Source organism: Stigmatopora argus, chromosome 14 (genome assembly GCF_051989625.1).
Source record: "Stigmatopora argus isolate UIUO_Sarg chromosome 14, RoL_Sarg_1.0, whole genome shotgun sequence".
Lineage (NCBI taxonomy): Eukaryota > Metazoa > Chordata > Actinopteri > Syngnathiformes > Syngnathidae > Stigmatopora > Stigmatopora argus.
The window spans coordinates 16,373,431-16,389,659 of record NC_135400.1 but is presented as its reverse complement, the minus strand read 5'-3'; the positions used below and the strand labels follow the sequence as shown (position 1 = coordinate 16,389,659).

At 40.9% G+C, this 16,229-nt stretch overlaps 3 protein-coding genes and 1 long non-coding RNA gene across 9 annotated transcripts in view; 2 read left to right on the top strand and 2 right to left on the bottom strand.

The window, feature by feature from the left end:
- Positions 1-3,679, top strand: part of rhbdf1a (rhomboid 5 homolog 1a (Drosophila)) — a 35,919-nt gene extending 32,240 nt beyond the window's left edge. For all 4 annotated transcript variants that reach the window (XM_077619711.1, XM_077619707.1, XM_077619709.1 and 1 more), the window contains 2 exons: positions 488-641; positions 1,314-3,679. In XM_077619711.1, the coding sequence (XP_077475837.1) occupies positions 488-641; positions 1,314-1,733 (574 nt within the window). In that variant the 3' untranslated portion in view covers positions 1,734-3,679. The remainder of the gene's footprint in view (positions 1-487; positions 642-1,313) is intronic.
- Positions 2,563-6,898, bottom strand: aanat2 (arylalkylamine N-acetyltransferase 2). Its single transcript, XM_077619717.1, has 3 exons — positions 6,228-6,898; positions 5,277-5,431; positions 2,563-4,817 (listed from the first exon to the last, which is right to left on the bottom strand). The coding sequence occupies exons 1-3, from the start codon at positions 6,394-6,396 to the stop codon at positions 4,512-4,514; spliced, it is 630 nt and encodes a 209-aa protein (XP_077475843.1). The 5' UTR covers positions 6,397-6,898; the 3' UTR covers positions 2,563-4,511.
- Positions 4,283-7,786, top strand: LOC144088957 (uncharacterized). The gene is made up of 3 exons (XR_013304984.1): positions 4,283-4,795; positions 5,302-5,476; positions 7,161-7,786. It is a non-coding gene; the product is annotated as an uncharacterized LOC144088957 (long non-coding RNA).
- On the bottom strand, positions 7,037-15,995 carry mgrn1b (mahogunin, ring finger 1b). 3 transcript variants are annotated; one of them, XR_013304983.1, is made up of 18 exons: positions 15,661-15,995; positions 15,277-15,395; positions 15,096-15,184; positions 14,884-15,030; positions 14,665-14,782; positions 14,532-14,598; positions 14,415-14,458; positions 14,291-14,338; positions 13,910-13,978; positions 13,668-13,827; positions 13,481-13,590; positions 13,202-13,410; positions 12,410-12,521; positions 12,291-12,336; positions 12,110-12,214; positions 10,769-10,814; positions 10,598-10,698; positions 7,037-7,340 (listed from the first exon to the last, which is right to left on the bottom strand). XR_013304983.1 is itself a non-coding variant. In XM_077619714.1 (17 exons), the coding sequence occupies exons 1-16, from the start codon at positions 15,746-15,748 to the stop codon at positions 10,610-10,612; spliced, it is 1,620 nt and encodes a 539-aa protein (XP_077475840.1). In that variant the 5' UTR covers positions 15,749-15,995; the 3' UTR covers positions 7,037-7,340; positions 10,598-10,609. The 3 variants fall into 3 exon arrangements, 2 of the variants coding, with proteins under 2 accessions (XP_077475840.1, XP_077475841.1); XM_077619714.1 differs by lacking the exon at positions 10,769-10,814; XM_077619715.1 differs by lacking the exon at positions 7,037-7,340 and having other exon boundaries at positions 10,498-10,698.
- Between the last annotated feature and the right edge of the window lie 234 nt (positions 15,996-16,229).

The window sequence follows — 16,229 nt, the reverse complement described above, 5'->3', positions numbered from 1 at the left end:
ACGTTAACGCGGCCCGCGAAACAACCCGAGTCTGACACCCCTGATGTACAGTATATCATCATGTCGTGATGTGAGTTCATTGTATAACTTCTTGCAATTTCCCACGGCACACTTGCCCATTGCTCACATTGTTTGGGAAACACTACACTAGATCTATGTTTTGGTAGTTAGTAAAACGTACATATGTATCAACAAATCACATAAAGCATCTGTTGGCTATCAGCCATTCCTAGTCCAAGGGCTTTGGACGTCGATGGCCGTCCATGGCAGTCGGAGTTAATATGGGCGTTGTTTTCCTGCCACAAAAAAAATGGCTGACACCGTTAAGAGCGGCTTTGCTGAGTATTGACGCTTTTGTTGTAGTGTCTAATCAACCAAAGTGCCCGATGAAGCTTTCCCGGCAGTGAATCACATTGACTTAAAAGGAGTACGTTCCCCCGCACGTGCTCAGATTGGCGAACAGGAATTCACGTTCTCCTCCTCACAGGGTTCTTCACTGCATGGTGTCGGTGGCGTTCCAGATGACCATCTTGAGGGACCTGGAGAAGCTGGCGGGATGGCTGCGCATCTCCATCATTTACATCGTCAGCGGCATCACCGGCAACCTGGCGTCGGCCATCTTCTTGCCCTACAGAGCCGAGGTGATTGGCGGGCAAAAAAGTCAAAATGGCGTGGGCGGAAGTCAAAGCAAAGGCACTTTAAATACAGTACTCGGTTTATTTTAGTCCATTGCAAGCTAAAAGGAAGCCAGTTTTTTTTTTTTTTTAAAGGATGTGGAAAGCTCATTAAATAATTGTTTTCTTTAAAAAATAATAATTCAACTTCATATTTTACATCACTTAGTGTCAAACTCAAACAGATCCTAGTACTGGTTTCCTGCTATCATTTTGCGTTTTTTATTTTAATGTTGTTTTAATAACAGACTGCTGGAAACAGTAAACAATTTTTTAAATAATGTTTTGATAAAGGAAAAAAATGTCATATTCTTTGACATTTAATTTTATATTAGGCAAAACATCAAGTACAATATACACCAAAAAGTGCTAATGCTAAAAAGCTACTTTTAGCATAATATTAAGAGATTGGAGTGATACTAGAAAAAATCATAACATTACTAGATTAAAATAGTGTTGCTCATTTTTAGCATTCTAGAACCGAGTAAAAAAAGTTGTAGAGTCGTTATAAGACTTAATTCGACGTTACGTGAACCGTAAATTGTTGGGGGTCAGCGGACTTGAACTTTCCAGGACGTAAAACGCAAAAATGCATTTGGCCACGCGTGGTCTTGAGAACGAGATGGCATTTTTCCGCAGGTGGGACCGGCCGGCTCCCAATTCGGCATCCTCGCCTGCCTCTTCGTGGAACTGTTCCAGAGCTGGCAGATCCTGGCCCAGCCTTGGCGGGCCTTCACCAAACTCCTGTGCGTGGTGCTCTTCCTGTTCGCCTTCGGCCTGCTGCCGTGGATCGACAACTTTGCGCACTTCAGCGGCTTCGTGTCGGGCTTCTTCCTGTCCTTCGCCTTCCTGCCGTACATCAGCTTCGGCCGCATGGACCTGTACCGCAAACGCTGCCAGATCATCGTCTTCCTGCTGGTCTTCGTGGGTCTCTTCTCGGGCCTGGTGGTGCTCTTCTACGTCTACCCCATCAAGTGCGAGTGGTGCGAGCTGCTCACCTGCATCCCCTTCACGGACAAATTTTGCGAGAAGTACGACCTCAACGCGCACCTCCGCTGAGAAAGACCTCCCCCACCGCCGTCCCCCCCGTCCCCAAAAACAATTCAGGTCAGAGCGGGACGTCAAAAGACTTGAACTCTCACGAGGACGCGATGTTGGAGGTCCCAAGTATTGAAGCCACTGTTTGTGTACGGGAAACAAAGAGCTAATCGGTGTATGTTTCACTCTTTAATATGTTTTTTTTGTTTTTTGCAGGAGGAGGATCAGCGCCACGTGTGGAAAATAATCCAATTTTATCAGAGTTCTGCACTTTCACACATGGTCAGTTTAAAGGTCAAACATATAATAGTTTTTTTCCTCCCAAATTTCCCATTTGATTCAGAATTTCTACCACATTAAATGTACTTGCACCACAGCACTTTGCGAATAGAACATTACTTTTTTGTCCCTTCTCATCATTCTAAATAGAATTGTGACTTATTCTAAAAATGGCAGGTGTACTTTTCTACTGAAGCACTAAAAATATTAACCTGATCATTGAGATTTTGTAATTTAAGAATATATTTACACATAAGGAAGTACAGTATAAAACAAATGCACTTATGCCCTCATCACGGTTCAATTTGGACATCATTCTACTAGTGTTAAATAGTCATTAGCGTTCTTGGTTTTTAAATGTTCATGTTATTTTCCTTGCAAAATCTCTCAATTTAAAAACAGCATTTCGACACATTTTGATTCATTTATTTCTCATCACTCCAACTGAGATCACTTTCCCTTATATATACATAAAAAAAACAAGCTTCAAAACTTTATAGCACTTTTCCAAATACATTTTAATATTAACACTTAACACTGGAGTTTTAAAACTCTGTTACCCTTGTTTGTAAAAACCCTATGTGACATTTTCCATGATATTCAATAACATACTTGCACCTTTTTCAAAATAAATCAAAAACTGCCTTAAAAAAACAAAACTTCCAAATAATTTGAATATTGGGGTCCATTTTCCACACTTGGTTCTTATCCTCTTCTCCAGAACTTTCAGGCAATTTCAAACCAAAAGCAGGGACAGCAAAACAATTGAAATCAATACAGAAACCTATGGTGCCTTTTTCAACGCAAAATGTACCAACTACTACTGCCATATTTTTCTTTTTGTCACCTTCTGCCAGGGGTGTCCAAACTACGACCCGCAGGTCAACCATGGCCCAAAACAACTAATGAAAATATCATTAAAAATGGCCCACACAAGAAGCTTAAATTGAGCCGACATTGCACTTGCATCTTGAACACTAGAGGAAGCTAGTGAGCCTCCGTTAGCTGAGCGGTCGAAATCTGGCATTTTGAAAGGAATGTAGAAAATGAAGTATTTTGTTTTACATAAATTCTCTATCTATAGTCACTACTGTAAATATAACTATATATTTTGGGATTTTCTTTATACCTTTTGGTTTATTTTGTTGCTTGTAGCCCCTTAACTCATTCCCTTCCACTGAAGTTATCTACATATTTAGCGATGTCCCGATCACATACCTTGGTAAAGTATAAAGGTGAAATATGCATTTAAATGTAAAATATTTTCATATTGCAGAGATGATCACTCTTGCGCAATGCTATTTTAGCATTAGCTTCCCGTGACAGCTCCCGTAATGTCAGTTTCCACTATGTTGTGTAGTATAAAAAGTATATTTTTGTACTTCTGGAGTATATAGTTGCCTTGTAGCCCTAACATTTAAAAATTAAAATACTACATTTTCAAAACCCGACTTTTACGCCCGATTCCGATCCTTTAAAAATCGGATCGGGCCCTGGGAGGGAAAAGTTTGGACACCCCTGCTTTATGCTGAGCACTCAAGCGTTTTCTTTTCCTGGTATTTGTTTTGTCGCTTCTCCAGAAGCTCGTATCGAACATGGCAGCGTTTTAGCTGCCCGTCTACTCACGTGTAACTGAAAACAACAGTAAAAATAATAAAAATAAATAAAAAGGAAGGAAAAAAAACAGATCCAAGGAAAATGTCTTCCTCGTTCTTGTTGTGAATTTTGTCTGATGGGACAAATTGCACATGGAAAAGAGCATTAAAGTCAGTAAGTGGACGGTTATGGCTTAAACACGCCACAATTCCATAAGTGTAATTTAATACCGCAAAGTAAAACGTTTTCAAAGCGTACAATAATGTGTTTAAGTGTACGAAAGCATGTTTTTGTTTATTAACAATTGTTTTGCGCTTTTATAACATGAACGTTGGTTTTCCTCTACTTGCAATTTTGCCCCTATTAACCAACCAGGAGTCGGGATGCAGAGCAGATTCTGATTGGGTGTTTACCGTCCAATCATGACAAGAGGTGAGGACAGCGTTCTTGAAAGGACGCGAAAATGGGAACCAACAAACATTGACGCACATGTTCTAATATATATTTAATTTTCATCAAAATGTTAGAAAACTCAAACTGAGTGTGTGTAAACTGTGCTGTGATATTTTCCTTTTAATGGTCAGTTGAAATATCTGTTGCTTGAATTGAATGAGTTCGTAAACCCGGAAGCGACTCATTTGCGTAGAATGTAATTGGTCAGTAAGTATCCAACCGTAATCTGCCCCGCCCACGACTCCTGATTGCATGTGAATAGTGACAGACTTGTGCTCAAAAAGTATAGCAAGCGCAGAAAATACTTTTACACGAAGATAATTGTGAATTTCCCCCCCAAAAACAAGCCTTTTGCTTAGAAGAACAGTTGTGTACACTTTGAAGAAGTTTTTCGTCAGTAGTATTTCGTTTCTGACACTTTTGTGGGAATTGTGCCGTGCCTTCGACGCCGCAGACTGGTAGGCTAGCTAGCTAGCAACCGCTGTTCCGCCTAGCGTACGCTTGCCCGCCGAGCAGGTACTCCATCTCCTGGAAGTGCATGTTGGACACGCTAATCGCCGAGGGGCCTTTCTCCTTGAAGCCGGCCTTGAGGTAGAAGGGCACCAGGAAGTCCTCGCAGATGAGCAGAGCCCGGCGGGGCCCCGGGATGCAGCGCAGGTACTGCAGGTAACGCCACAGCAGGATGGATCCCTTGCCCTGCTGACGGCAGTGCCGGTGCACGGACAGCACGTGGATGTGAACCGTGGATGTGTCCGGTACGTGCTGGCTCATGGCTTCCTTTGGGTGGGATGCAAAATAGACAAAGTGTCACCAGTTTTTTGTGTGAGCCCTGCAAAAGTCTATCGTGAGTGTGCGTGTGTTGACTTCATGTTTCATGCTAAAATTCAGATGATGTTGATAAACAAGGAATATTAACCCCACCCTTTTAACTAAAACAATCATTCTTGTAAGTAAAACGTTTTTCTAGTTTTTTTTAATTATTGATTATTGTTAGAAATTAAAGAAAATACGCTTTTATTATTCATGTCAATGATTTTTGTTGTTGTTGCTAAAACGTACTTGCTAGTTTTTATTTAAATGGAAAAAAAATGATTGAAGGATAAAAACGGCAATGCTTAATGTTTTATTTCAACTAAATGTTCCAAATATTGTTGGCCACCTTTTGTTTTATCTTTCCCCCAGTTAGAAAGAACAATTTCTGGACTTGAATTTTGACGTTCCATAGTACATTCTGACCTGCGAAAGCCTGTCTTTGTCCCAGCCGGTGCCGATGATGAAGGCGACCAGCTGACCCCCCTCGAACCAGCCCAGCGACAGCTCGGGGCACTGACCCACAAAATGCAGGACTTCTTCCAGGGTCAGAGGACACTCGCCGGACACCGAGATGAAAGCTGGAGCATCGGGTCAGAAACCACGAGTCAGATCATTATCATCCGGTTGGTAGAACTAGCACCATTTAACTTTATCTACCATTGACACTTATTATAAACATCAAATCCATTTCAATTTAAAAAAGGCTGCCCTTGAGTGATCATGTTTCAAAACCAGTTTGACCAGTTCAAATGGATTGGACGTCTGGCCGTCTATGGCTTGATGTGTCATTGTCACAGGCAGCCAATGAGTTAATAGTAGTAATAATGTGCTGGACTTAATGTTATCAATAAAGCCCTAAAGTGACTTTAAAATTGAAGTAATTTACTCAATTTACAATGAAAATAGTGGATTAAATAACACACTTAATAGTTTTAGTATTGGACATAAGAGTAAAAGTAATACAAATAAAAAATTTAACATAACTCAAAATTTAGATTCGCTTCACTTGCAAATTTTGAGGGAAAGTCGTCAAAAAATAACAAGATTTTAAATTAGCATAACCTAAAATTTCCAGTTCTGCTTACTCAAAAATTTAAGTTTTGCTCCTCAAAAAAATAAATAAAAGTTAGCTCAACAAATTTTATATATATTTTATATTTAACCATATTAATGACAATAGATCTGAGGTTTGCTTACTTAAAATCTTAACTTATGCCTTTTTGTATTTTTTTTTAATAAAAGTAATAAACCGTAATGTTAAAAACCTGAACCTAAAATGGTCATTAAAGCACAATGAAGTTTGACTCAATTAAGAAACTCTTATCATAAAAAAATGCTTGTCTAAAGATAGAACGGAGAAAGAATAACGCAGACCTTCCCTCTCGATCTCAAACACGCTGATGGCGTCCTGGGCCGTCAGGTTGCGAAACTCGTTGGCGGGCAGCGTGTGTCGCCTCTGTCGCAGATGGCCCACAGCCCGGACGGGCATCTTCAGGAAGAACGGCTTGAGGGAGTTAGAAGAGCCGCTCACGTGCTGGGTCATGATGCCGACCTGTCGTCGTCCGGAGGCTTTCTCGGCTGACGGACGTCGACACGTGTGCCGTGAGCTCAAGTGCGTTGGCGCTAGTCGCTGCTAGCGACATGACGTGTATCCATTTTCCATCTTAATCCTTCACTGATGCCAATCTTCAGGCCGAATATTGACCCCACCACTTTTGGCTAACTAAAATTGTTCAATGATTAATTCCAAAGATTTGTTTCTGTTCTGATTCATTAGCATTATTTTTTTTATACACAAAATAGACAAATAAGTATAGATATTAGCAAAACATACGTATATTGAAATTGCATCTGGGGTCCAATCCATTTGACTGTAAGTTAAATATTTTTTTTATTTACTGGTTATATTATTTTTAGCATTAAATTAAAAAAATATTGAATGTGTCAAAACATCGTGAAAAAAATGGTATTGAAGTCCCTTAGTTTGAATGCTTCTGTTTTAGTGCCATATCATAACATCCATTTTTTTTGCATTATTGCTCTCAAGATATAGATATCAGATCTGTATGGTCAAAATATCTTTAGAAAATATGAACTGAAGTCAAAATATCGGAACACCACTCATTTTGAAAGCTCACGTTAAACCCTAAACCATTGAAAGGCAAACAACAACAAAACACGACCACTCATAATCGGTGTATGAAAGGAATACATGAACATTGCCTTCCCTGACAAAACAGATTGGACACCTATCACCGTCAGTGAATGAGTTAACAATGATATGATTTGTTTTTGTTGTCGTTGCAGCGGTCGCACGTGTCACATTGAGCTCGTCGAGTCGTGTGCTGAGTGAGAGATTTGCTCGGATTGCTGTCTGGGCGATTTGAAACCCCTTCAAGAGGTTTAGGGCACGCTAATGAAATGGAGGTGAGCACCGTTGGAGAGCCGGCACGGGCCGAGAACTCCCATGTTGTCAATGTGTGGGGTCTTAAGGAGGGCAACAATAACAAAAAAAAATAGCGTTAAAATGACACTTGACTCGGTGACACTTTTCAAATGTCAATACTATTACATTCACTTGTTAACGTCTATAATAAACGTTTGTAACGTGTTATATTATTAGGAATAATCAGTAGGAAGATGTTTCACTAGGTGACACTTTGAACAATTTTGAACTCAACTAAAAAAATGTTGATTTGCTTACTGATAAAAAAAAACTGGACTCCAAAGGAACTGGCAACCTTCCCAGTTCAATGGATTGGACATCATAGGCAACGTGTGTCAAAGTGGCGGCCCGGGGGCCAAATCTGGCCCGCCGCATCATTTTGTGTGGCCCGGGAAAGTAAATGATGAGTGCCGACTTTCTGTTTTAGGATGAAATTAAAATGAAGAGTAGATGTATATTACATTTCCTGATTTTCCCCCTTTTAAATCAATAATTGTCATTTTTTAATCATTTTTTCTGTGTTTTTAGTTCAAAAATCATTTTGTAAAATCTAAAAATATATTTATAAAAGCTAAAATAAACATTGTTTTAAATCTATAAAAAAACCTGAATATTCAGGGCTTTTAATCCAGTTCTTTTAATCAATTTTAAAAAAAAATATCGAAATATTATATCTAAAATGGTCCGGCCCACGTGAAATCAAGTTGACGTTAAAGCGGCCCGCGAACCAACCCGAGTCCGACACCCTTGTCATAGGCAATTAATAAGTATGCACTATTTAATAGTTGGAGTTTAAAAAAAAAAGCCATTAGACATGATTTATCAAAATCCCAAATATATGATTCCATATGTGACGCTCCCTGCTGTCTTTCTATTTTGTTTTTTTTAGCCTGTCTGATAATCTGGAGCCAAAACAGTTGACTAAACACAACCCCTTACGACGACGGATTATCTCACGGGATGAAGTGACCTTCTGTGCTGCCTAAGTGGTCTTGCCCTGATCCAAAAAACGTCACGTGCCACAAGGACAACAAACACAGGTGAATACAGCACAACTCCAGACACAATTGACAGAGCTATACTTTATTTTTATTTATTTATCTATGAACATGCTTCTATACACAAAAGAGGCTTTAATCTTACGGGGGGGGGGGGGGACACACCAAAAAACAATCTAGTGTGGCGTTATCCTGGATACCAGGTCCGGCGTCGACTACAACAAAAAAATGGCCACGGAAAATTTAATCATACACTACGGTCAATCCACACTTTAATGACAATATCCGTACGTGAAATCGCCACTTGGGGTGCAATTGTCGCGTACTGTAGCCTCTTGGGGGAAAAAATGTTGAGCTGGAAAAGCAGGCAACCGAATCCACTCAAGGCACAGAGATGTACAAAGCGCTCCGTTAGGTTTTTTTTTTGCAACAATTTCACAAAAGCAGACGGCATTGGCGTCGCGCGTCGCGTGGTAGCCATTTTTTTTCTTCTCTTGCTTAGACGTCGTTTTTATTTGTCTCTTTTTGCTATGCTTAACTTATGTAGAAGTTTGATATAGCGCGGGGGTGTCCAAACTAGAGCCTACAGGCCAGTTTTTGTTGGGCTGCGGGACATTTTTAAAATATTAACTATAGCCTGCACAAGAAGATTTGAGTTTAACCTACTCTGTTGCACTTCTCATCTTCGACCCTAGATGGCGGTAGTCACTTCAAACATTGGAAATGTGACATCAAATCAATGTAGAATTACAGTATTTTGCTTTACATAGTAAAATTATACAAAAAATATATATTCAATGTGATGTTTCTGTTTTTATTGATCTTTCTGCGGTCACTGGACAATTTTGTTTTTGATGTGTTTCAGTATTGTAAATTTATCGTATCAAATATAACTCATCATTTTGGAAAGCTGGCATTAGCATAGATGCAGGACACACAGATTAGTGCGTTATGAATTAATGATAAACTTCGTCGTAGTGATAAATTAATCAAAGTGGAACGTTGGACACCCCTGATATAGCCTTGTCAAATTAAATAAAGATAGGTTTAAAAAAAAAAAAAAAGCGTTCTCCTGCCATCTTGTGTCACCTATACACAATTACAAATCTTTTTGTGCAGGCGTAAATGTCAATTTTTTAAATATTTCCCTGCAAAAAGCCAAAGCTCACTGTTTATGGATGTAGCCTGTTATGGGAGTGAATATCTTAATTTGTCTCCTTAATAACATTATGTTTGAGTGTCGTTTGAAAATAACACGATATTAAAAAAAATTGAGCGTGATTTAAATAATGAAACAAGGCATATGAATGTTAAAAATGGTCAAGGTGTATTAGGGCGACGTTAAAAAGTAACAAAGCTAGGAATAGAGTCACAAAAGCACTGAAAATTGTAAGAATTAAGGCAAGAACGGTATAGTGAGGAAGCTAAAAATATATTGTAAAAACAAAGCCCGTATGACATTAAAAAACAATTTAATGAAAATGTCGATATAAAGAGATTACTCCATTTTTATGTAGAAGTTAACACTGCAATAATAATGTATGAAGATTTATGTAGGGATAAATAGTGTTGTACTTTTACAACAACAGTGAAAATATCAAATTCTTCATTTTTTTTTTCTCATCCCGGTTAGGTAAGTGAGAACTGTTTGTAAAAAATTAATATGTTCTATTATAAATCTACATATGAAAAGCAAATGGAATCAGAGTAAGATATTTTTCATTTTATAGAAAATATAACAGAAACTTAACTTTTGTTATGATTAGCCTATCAGGTGACAAAACTGTTAAACATTGAGTACTAGGAGAAAAAAAAAGTTTTGTTTTTGTTTTTTCAAATTATGAAAGTCATAATCTAGTTTCCTTCCATTTTTTTCTGTGTTTTATTGTTGCCCTAATACACCTTTTAGGTATATAATCTCATGGTTAACTCTGGAATGGACTTCAAACGCACGCTATGAATATAGCACATCTTGGAAAATTCACCACGATAAGTAACCTTGGTCAAACGGACCGATGTTAAAAAATATATCCGCTATGTCTGAAGAAGTGGAGCTATGGGATGGAATCAGAGGAATCGCATACCTGTCAACCTCTGCCGATAACTGCCCTTATAAATGATTATTGATTCCCCTTACAAACCCCCCAAAAACCTTACAAACACCGTACGAGTCGTCGTACGGTGTTTGTAAGGTTTTTGGGGGGTTTGTAAGGGGAATCAATAATCATTTATAAGGGCAGTTCTCGGCAGAGGTTGACGGGTATGGAATCGGCATTGCCGGAGAAAAAAAGCTTTCCTACGAGTCGGGGAAGTCAGGGGAGGAGGTGCTCGTCTTCCCTGTGGCGCAGGAGAGGCTGGCTGGAGCAGTTGGTGCTCTGACTTTTCAGGCTCTCCGACGACCCTGCGGGGGGGGAGACGCGATCGGGTCAGACTCGAGGTGGCCACAAAGCGGGAGAGGAAAGCCTACGTACCGCGCTTACTCCTCCATGCCGATAGAGCAGGAGTCGGGGCCGAGGGCTGGCCAGGATAGTGAGGAGGCGGAGTGGCGCAAGGAGAGGAAAAGTTAGGAAACCAGAGGAGCACACGGACAGACGTGCAAAGCCACCGCAGTCAATTTAAGATCGAGAGGCTCCTCGACAAAATGCTCTTTTTGCGTCCAAGCCGACCCAAAAAGTTCAAGTGCGTGTACGCTGAACGACTTTCCAGAACGAATGCTTTGCGCCGCTACTAATTGTTCGCACTCAACGATTATTCTGCCATTAACTCTTTCCCTGCCATTGAGATCATTTATTCTTTTTTTGTAGGAGGGGAGACACCGGTAATTGGTCGCCAGCTAAGTGCAGGGCGCGATAAAATGAACAACAATTGACGTGTACCTAAGGACAATTTAGGGCACATGTGTCTAAAGTGGCGGCCCGGGGGCCAAATCTGGCCCGCTGCATCATTTTGTGTGGCCCGGGAAAGTCAATCATGAGTGCCGACTTTCTGTTTTAGGATCAAATTAAAATGAAGAGTATATATGTATATTAAATTTCCTGATTTTCCCCCTTTTAAATCAATAATTGTCATTTTTTAATCCATTTTTTCTGTGTTTTTAGTTCAAAAATCATTTTGTAAAATCTAAAAATATATATAAAAAAAGCTCAAATAAACATTGTTTTAGATCTATAAAAAAACTGAATATTCAGGGCTTTTAATCCATTTATTAAAAAAAACATCTAAATAATATATCTAAAATGATCCCGCCCACGTGAAATCAAGTTGACGTTAAAGCGGCCCTCGAACCAACCCGAGTCTGACACCCCTGATTTAGTGTTTAGATAGCCTAGCATACGTCATTTTAGTGTACAGTGTACAGGGAGAAAACGCGTTCATTTGGAACTCAGTCAAACCGGATTGGACGCCCACCGCCGAGAATCAATGAGTAAACTGTAAGGGGTTTTAAAATTAAATATAATTCGTGCATTAAAGGGTTAACTTTCAATAGTTCATCCTTGGTTCCTACACTTAACCTTTAAATGAATTCCACGCCAATTGTCATCAATGGCCAATGAGTTAAAAGAGCGTAAAAAAAATAAAATGCATTTGTGCATGAAAGGGTTAAAGATCTTTATTTAGAAAATGTAGGTTTATGCCAATAAATTGATTTTCACATAATTAATCCACAATCTGAAGATTTTTGTGAAAATAATGATAAAGGCGTCGTCTGTCCCTTTAAGAACTATTCTTAATCGAGTCGGAAATGTTCAAGTTGGTTTTATAGATAGAAGTAAAGACTAATTGAAAGTCTGGTTATATGCCATGTGTCTCACCAGGCAACGACAGCTCGCCCGGAGGGTCGCTGTCCGTTTTGGTCAAGCTGCTGCGCTCGCTGGCGCAGTCTTGGAGGATGTCGGCGCCGGCGTGTAACCTGTCCTCTGTGGTGCGGACATAAAAAAAGGGGGTGTTCCTCAAATGGCATGAGGGGAAAAAAGGTGAATCCAATCAACTCACCGTCATCCGGGGACAGCGAGTCGGCTACGTCCTCGGTCGCCGTGGCCTGACAAGAAAGAAAGAAGGACGTTACTTATTTTGTCACGTCTGACTGTTTTCAAGGTATAAAGGGGTCTTACATCCGTGGGAGCGGGACTGCTGGACAAGAGCGTGTGCGGCTGAGCGTCCGACATCTCCGACAGCTTCTCTTCATCCTCCTCCTGGATGGGCGAAGATGGCGATCTCAGAGTGCTGAGGGAGAGATTTGATTAGATTCCCAAAGGATATTCATGCAGTGATGGTCCACGCCAATACGGTACAGTGCTGGTTTTCATTTGCATAACTATCATAAGAGTCTTAAGACGGCGTTGGCGGTCATCTTGCAACAGGGGGATGACATTTGAGCCCTTTATGTCACTAAACTACGGTCTTAATTGTCAGATTTACAAATGATTTGTTTATAATAACGATGTCTCCGATCCGATCACGTTTTTTTAGGTCGGTATTGGGGCAAAAAAGACCGGGTTTTTAAAATGTATTTGTTTAATTTAAATGTCAAGCATGAACTCATTGGCTGCTATAATGACAATTTATGACCCAAATAAATAATCCAAAGGCATAAAAATCACGTCAGGTGAAAAAGATATCTAAAAAAATATTTAGTATAGAAAGCAGGTTAAAAATTTAGCATTTCATAGTTATTTAATAGTAGACATGCCGCTAAATTGCTTATGTGGTTTGAATATCTTTATGATGCCCAATAAGGAACGATGTATGTTACCCTTTGCTAGATATAATATCAATGTTTAAAAATTGTTGAAAAACACAAATAACACGATAAACATGACTCGGATTAACTCATTGGCTGGCGGTGCCAAAATTAATTTGGACGTTTATCATTGTCAATCGCAGCCAATGGTATTTTTTTTTACCTGTCAGGTGATTTGCTGCCTTTGCCTTTCGGCAGACCGCCGTCACTCAGATGCTCCGGCGACCCCAGCTGCCGGCTGCCGTCGCCGCCCGAGAAGTTGATATCGTCGTAGAGGGGCGCCGAGGGGACGGCGGGCGACACGGATCGCAGGCCGTTCAGGGCCTCCAACAGCGAGACGGGCTCAAAGCCAGGTGGGACCGAGTCGGGGCCCTGGGGATCGAACGCCAAAGAGTCGTTGGGCGGAGATTCCAATCAAGACGTTGCATTTTTCAGGACATACCGAGTGCTCGTCGTGGTCCATCGTCTGCGCCAGCACGGGACTGAAGGAGACCGGGGAGAGCGCGCCGGGCTTTTTCCGCACGGCTCGGATCTGCAACAAGGCCCGGAAGGCTGCGTGGGGGGAACACAAGGCTCAGTGGCCATACCGCGGTCACCCTAAAAAAAAAAATGAAAACCAGCCCTCTCACGCAGTCTGCAGATGGGACAGTTGTTAGCTTGGTAGCGCAAGGTGTCGGCGCACGAGTTGCACAGGCACAGGTGTCTGCACGGCAGGATGAGCGTGTCCCGCAGGTCCGATAGACACACCACGCACTCGTTGCTGTTGTCGCTGTTCTCGTCATCGGAGGGCTGCGGAGGAAAAACTTGTAAGTTTGTAAAAAAAAAAAAAATTTTTTTTAGAGAAAAACATTCTTTACTGGCTTTGTTTCACCTTTGTTTCTTGGTTGTTTTTGTTCTCGATGCCGTAGATCTCCTGCAGGAGGTAGCTGACACGGTCGACCTACCGGCGACAACATCATGCATGGTAAGAAAAATTCAGCTTCGTGATTGGTTCATGTTCAGAAGAGAAATGATTGACATTTTTGAAAATGTAAACTTTCCAAAGGGAATCCGCATTAATTTACAAGAAATCATTTGGAACTCCTAAATATTTTGCTACAAGTACTAGGCCCGTTTGTCAATCACTAATTTAAAATAAAAGCAGTAGGGAAATATAGATTTAAAGAAAATGCAAGTATAGAATGAGCTTTCTTCCCAATTTTAACTCATCTACAAATGTCACTCATAAACACGCAACACCCCTGAAACATACAATTTGCTTCTGCTTCAGCGGCTTGACAGAGAAACTTCCATCCATGTGCTGCCAGGGGAAGAAAAAAAACATGTTAGGGTCATTTTAAGACTTTAAGTAAATGATTATCTCAATCTGGACGTACTCGTTCAAAGGCTGCCAAAAGCACGTGAGCGTGTCCGAAGCAGTCTTGCAAAGAAAGCATAGAAAGTATTTAATGAAATGCGTTTGAGTGTGCGTGTGTTTTAGCTAGTTAACTTACCGTCCCCTTCGTCGACCACAGCTTGGATGACCATGGGAAACACACCTCGGTCGAGGTCAAAGTTCAGCTATAAACAAACAAAAAATGGTTTTATTGGTCAAGGACATAGAATGTCGTGAGTGCAGACACTGACATCTTCCTCTTTCCACTCGCTTAAGTCTATCTTGAAAGAGGGCATGGAGAACTGTTGGCTAACCCCCCTTTTGTAGTGGACCGTCTCCGAGGCCATGGATGCGTCCTTCGGGCTGTACCTACACGGAAAATGGCCGTGAATGTTGTGTTTTTCATTCATGTTATTATTGTTATTTTGCAGGGTTAATGACACGTAGTGTCGTACAATACAGATTCTTACACGGCCATCCCGTTGGAGAATTCTTCAAAGGCCTGACAGTAGAGTGTGATGGCCACCCGTGCGTCGGAATCGAAGGTAAATTCCACGCCGTACTGAACCTTTGGTTTTCCACCCTCCTCCATCGGCGTATCCGAGTCGTCTTTATACCTGCGGACATCCGAGTTTTGACATTGGTTGCCATTAGGCGTGCGTTAGGCAATTTTTTTAATTACCTGACCAAGCGCAACGAATCCTTCCGAATGTTCACCAGACTCCTGAGGGTTTTTACTGGCTCGTGGGGGGCGGGGGTGACGTAGGGAAACTGGAAGGAGACAGGTTGTTGTCATTGTATGTGATATTAAATGATTCATACTGGTTTAATTTGCAGTCCGGTGTAGAAAGAGCTAAGTGCACCTGCACAGGCCTATTTCCCAGGAAATTTAAATCCATGTTCTCTCCAAAAAGGTATCCCTCTGGATGAGGCGTGTCAAATTTCTCTCCTCCCATGAAGAAGTGGCTCGCAAAATAATTCCCTGTGGAAAAAATACATAAAATTCATATTTTAAATAACAAACATGCGATCAACATCGATTTTCATGGAAGTAACTAAACCTTTCACAGGAATACACCCTAAACTGTATAATATGCTTAAAAACCTGTCTTATCCGTACATCCTTTTCATGGACAATTGTGTTTTTTTTCTATTAACTCAATGGCTGCCATTGACGGCGATAAACGTCCGATCCATTTGGACTGGGCGGGGAGATTGAACATTCGCATTAATTGTAGATGATTTACCAGATTTAGGGGGGAAACGATAGGCCGAGTTAGCTTGGATGTCAATATCTTCCACACCAGCAATTCTGCGACTCAGGATGGAGCCCATCTTCGTCTTTTTCCGCCGCCCAGAGCTACGTTAGCGAGGCGAAAAGACGGCCAACGGTGGGTCGACCGCCGTTAACAACCACACTCGGACAACACGAGTGATGGATTAAACAGTTGCGTATTAAATCTCGATTTAATTCGACATCGCGATTGTTTTGCGGCTAGTGACGGGACGAACGGGCACCTGGCACAGGGCGAGCTGTTGTTTTGCCAGGAAGATGCTAACGTTAGCGTAGAATGGCGCGACTTTATTGGCTGATTCCTTCGATGCATTTCCTGGATTGGATACGTTCACTTATGAGTAACTTGCCGCCCGGAAAATGGGGCGGTGCAATAAGGAGTCAACGGGAGGTCAGACGGTGAAATGGCCATACTTAATTTATTGTTGTAATTATTAGCATACATTGGATAATATAAGATCGTCACAATTGTGTAAATTACAAAAATATAATTAAAAAATAGAAAAATAATTACTGTAGCAC